This window comes from Octodon degus, unplaced genomic scaffold, assembly GCF_000260255.1.
Source record: "Octodon degus isolate 3935 unplaced genomic scaffold, OctDeg1.0 scaffold00027, whole genome shotgun sequence".
Classification (NCBI taxonomy): Eukaryota; Metazoa; Chordata; class Mammalia; order Rodentia; family Octodontidae; genus Octodon; species Octodon degus.
In genome coordinates, this window is record NW_004524603.1 from 12,968,760 (window position 1) to 12,971,313 (window position 2,554).

The window sequence follows — 2,554 nt, forward strand, 5'->3', positions numbered from 1 at the left end:
CAAGCCCTGAGCGCTCTACCCTGCCCCTCCCTTCATGCACACCCCTGCAGTCCCCTGTCCCCAAGCGGGCCTTGTCCTAATGACCTGGAGACACCTGCTTTGCCCCTCACCCTCCTTGTACTCTTTTCTTCCTCAAGCGATGTGTCTGAAGCTCATCCCCCAAGCCCTCTGGACCCTCGACTCCACCCCAGCAGCCTCCTAATCCAGGGCATCTCAGCAGCCCCACAGCTCAGCCACACATAGCTGCTGCTCCCGGGGTGCCCCAGCAACCCGCCAGATGCGGCCATGTCCGTCATGGAAATGCAAAGAGCCCAACACAGATAACAGCCCTCCCTCATCTGTCTGTCTTGGAAAATAACACTTGCCACTTGCCACGTGGCTTCTTTCAGCTCCTAATGGCTCACATGGTAGAAGCTCCTAGAAATTCCTAGAAGTCAGAAAAAGTGAGGGAGAAATGCCAAGAACTGCTTGCTGGAGATTAGACTGGGAAGGAGCCCACAACTGGGGCTCTCGTGGGTGTGAAGGTCAGCTACAGGCTCAAGGGCTGCACAGTCAATCAGGCAGTTAGAGACATGAGGGCCGGGTAAGTCTCAGGAGGCTGCTCCCAACTGATTTCAAGATTTTATTGTATTTTATTGTCAGTTCTTCTCACTGCAATCTGCTCTACTGGCCGAACCCCAGGAGGTACAGGAGGGAGAAGGCGTGGGTCTGACATCTCTGGACCTAGAACACAAAGCTTTGGGCGTAGGTGGCATCAGGAAGAGGCTGAGGTGGTAAAACCCCTGAGGCTGCACCCTAAGGCCGGGAGCTGCTGACAGGAGCAGGGAGCAGTGTGCTGCCGCAGCCTGGGCATCCTGGTGGGCAGCTGTGGCCTGCAGCCCCGTGCAGAGGGGAGGTCAGGACGCGGTCAGGAAGCGAAGGTAAAAGCCCAGGTCTTCCTCCTCCAGGAGCCAGACCAACGCCTCCGCCTCAATGTCCCTCATAAAAAAACCATGATGCTGGCCAGGTTAAAGCAGAGAGCAAGGCTGAAGAGGTGGTCTTGGACAGCAGCTGTCTCAGACGTGAAGTCCTCCTCTTGTCGGACCATGTCCACCTCCTGCCACTTCTCCCCCACTGAGGAGGCCATGAAGTGTTCCTCATACTGCTCCTGGCCCTGCTCTGGAATGGGAGAGATGGGAAGAGGGGGAGCAAAATAGGGGAGAAGGGGCAGAGAGGGGCAGAGAAGGGCAGAGGGGACAGAGAGAGGACAGAGAAGGGCAGAGGGGGCAGGCCAGATCAGTCTGTTCCCACCTTGGCCTTGAACCAAGATGAGAAGTCAGGGTGCGGGAGGCCCAGGGCATTCGGCCCGCTCCCACATCCTTGGCTATGAGCAGAGAGGCGCTGCTCTCTCCAGAGGTCTTTTCCAACCTGGGCTCAAGCACAGCCTGACACAAACACCCTCCACACACACATACAGCGCTGCCTCCTCCCACGTGTGACCCCACCTTCCAGTGCACCGGGAACCACAGCCCTCTTCCTGGACAAACACGGTGCTCACCTGTGATTACAGGGCCTGGCGTCCTCTGCCATAACCCAAAGCCACCTGAGAGTCACCCTGCCCTGGTCAGCTGCCTGGGGCCTGACCTCAAGCAGGTCCAGCCCTTTCCTCCACACCTGCCTCTTGCTTCCCCACCTACCTGCAGGGGGCGTCTTCTCTACCAGGCTCCTCTGCACTGGGCCTGGGCTGCCCTGCTGAGACCTCACCAGCTTCACCCACAGCAGCAGCAGTACCATCACAGTGGCTGTCAGGAAGGTTGCCCTGCAGGGCTGGGAGCCCAAGGAAGTCATGGGGCTGCCCACTGAGGCCTCTGCCTCTAATTCCAGGCCCCAGCAGGCTCCTGTCCCTTCTGTGTCCCAGCTCTTATCCCTACCCAGAGCCGTTTTTTGTCTCTTCTCCTCCATCAAAGCTTGGAGTTCTTGTGCTTTGTGACATCACAGCCACAGGCCTAACCTTCATTCCAGCCCACTAAAGCATTCCATGGCCAGGCAGGGGCTGGCAGAGGCTCCTAGGCTGGCCAGAGCAGGTCATCCTGCGGTACTGTCACAGGTATTGCAGGGCCACCTGTCCTCCAAACTAAGCACTCCATCCTAATCATATAGATGAGGAAACTGAGATACACAGAGGAATGACTCGCTCACTGAAGAACACACAACTGCACACAGGCAGAGCAGGCCTTGCCATTCGGACTTTTGTACATAAGACTGCAGCTTCCCAGTGTCCCACGAAGCCTTTCTCAAAACAGAGCGGCTTGTAGGGATTTGAGACCTGAGGTAGGAAGAAGGCTCCTCATGGGCTGCGCTTGCCTGGTGCTTGACACGTGCCTTGTATCTGTCAGAAACAGAAGATTGAGAGGCACTGAGAGAGGGTGAGTGTGTGTGTGTGTGTGTGTGTGTGTGTGTATGTGTGTGTGTGTGTGTATGCGCTGCACATGAGGGGGACAGAGGGACATAGCAGAGAGGCAGAGACAGAGATGAGCAGCAAATGGAACGGGCCCAGAGATAGGGAGAAAGAGGA

At 57.0% G+C, this 2,554-nt stretch overlaps 1 protein-coding gene across 1 annotated transcript; it reads right to left on the reverse strand.

Annotated features, from left to right (window-relative positions):
- Positions 1-635: 635 nt before the first annotated feature.
- Positions 636-1,917, reverse strand: LOC101578866 (LLLL and CFNLAS motif-containing protein 1-like). The gene is made up of 2 exons (XM_004629114.2): positions 1,677-1,917; positions 636-1,158 (listed from the first exon to the last, which is right to left on the reverse strand). Exons 1-2 carry the CDS (start codon positions 1,825-1,827, stop codon positions 980-982), a joined length of 330 nt encoding a protein of 109 aa, XP_004629171.1. The 5' UTR covers positions 1,828-1,917; the 3' UTR covers positions 636-979.
- Between the last annotated feature and the right edge of the window lie 637 nt (positions 1,918-2,554).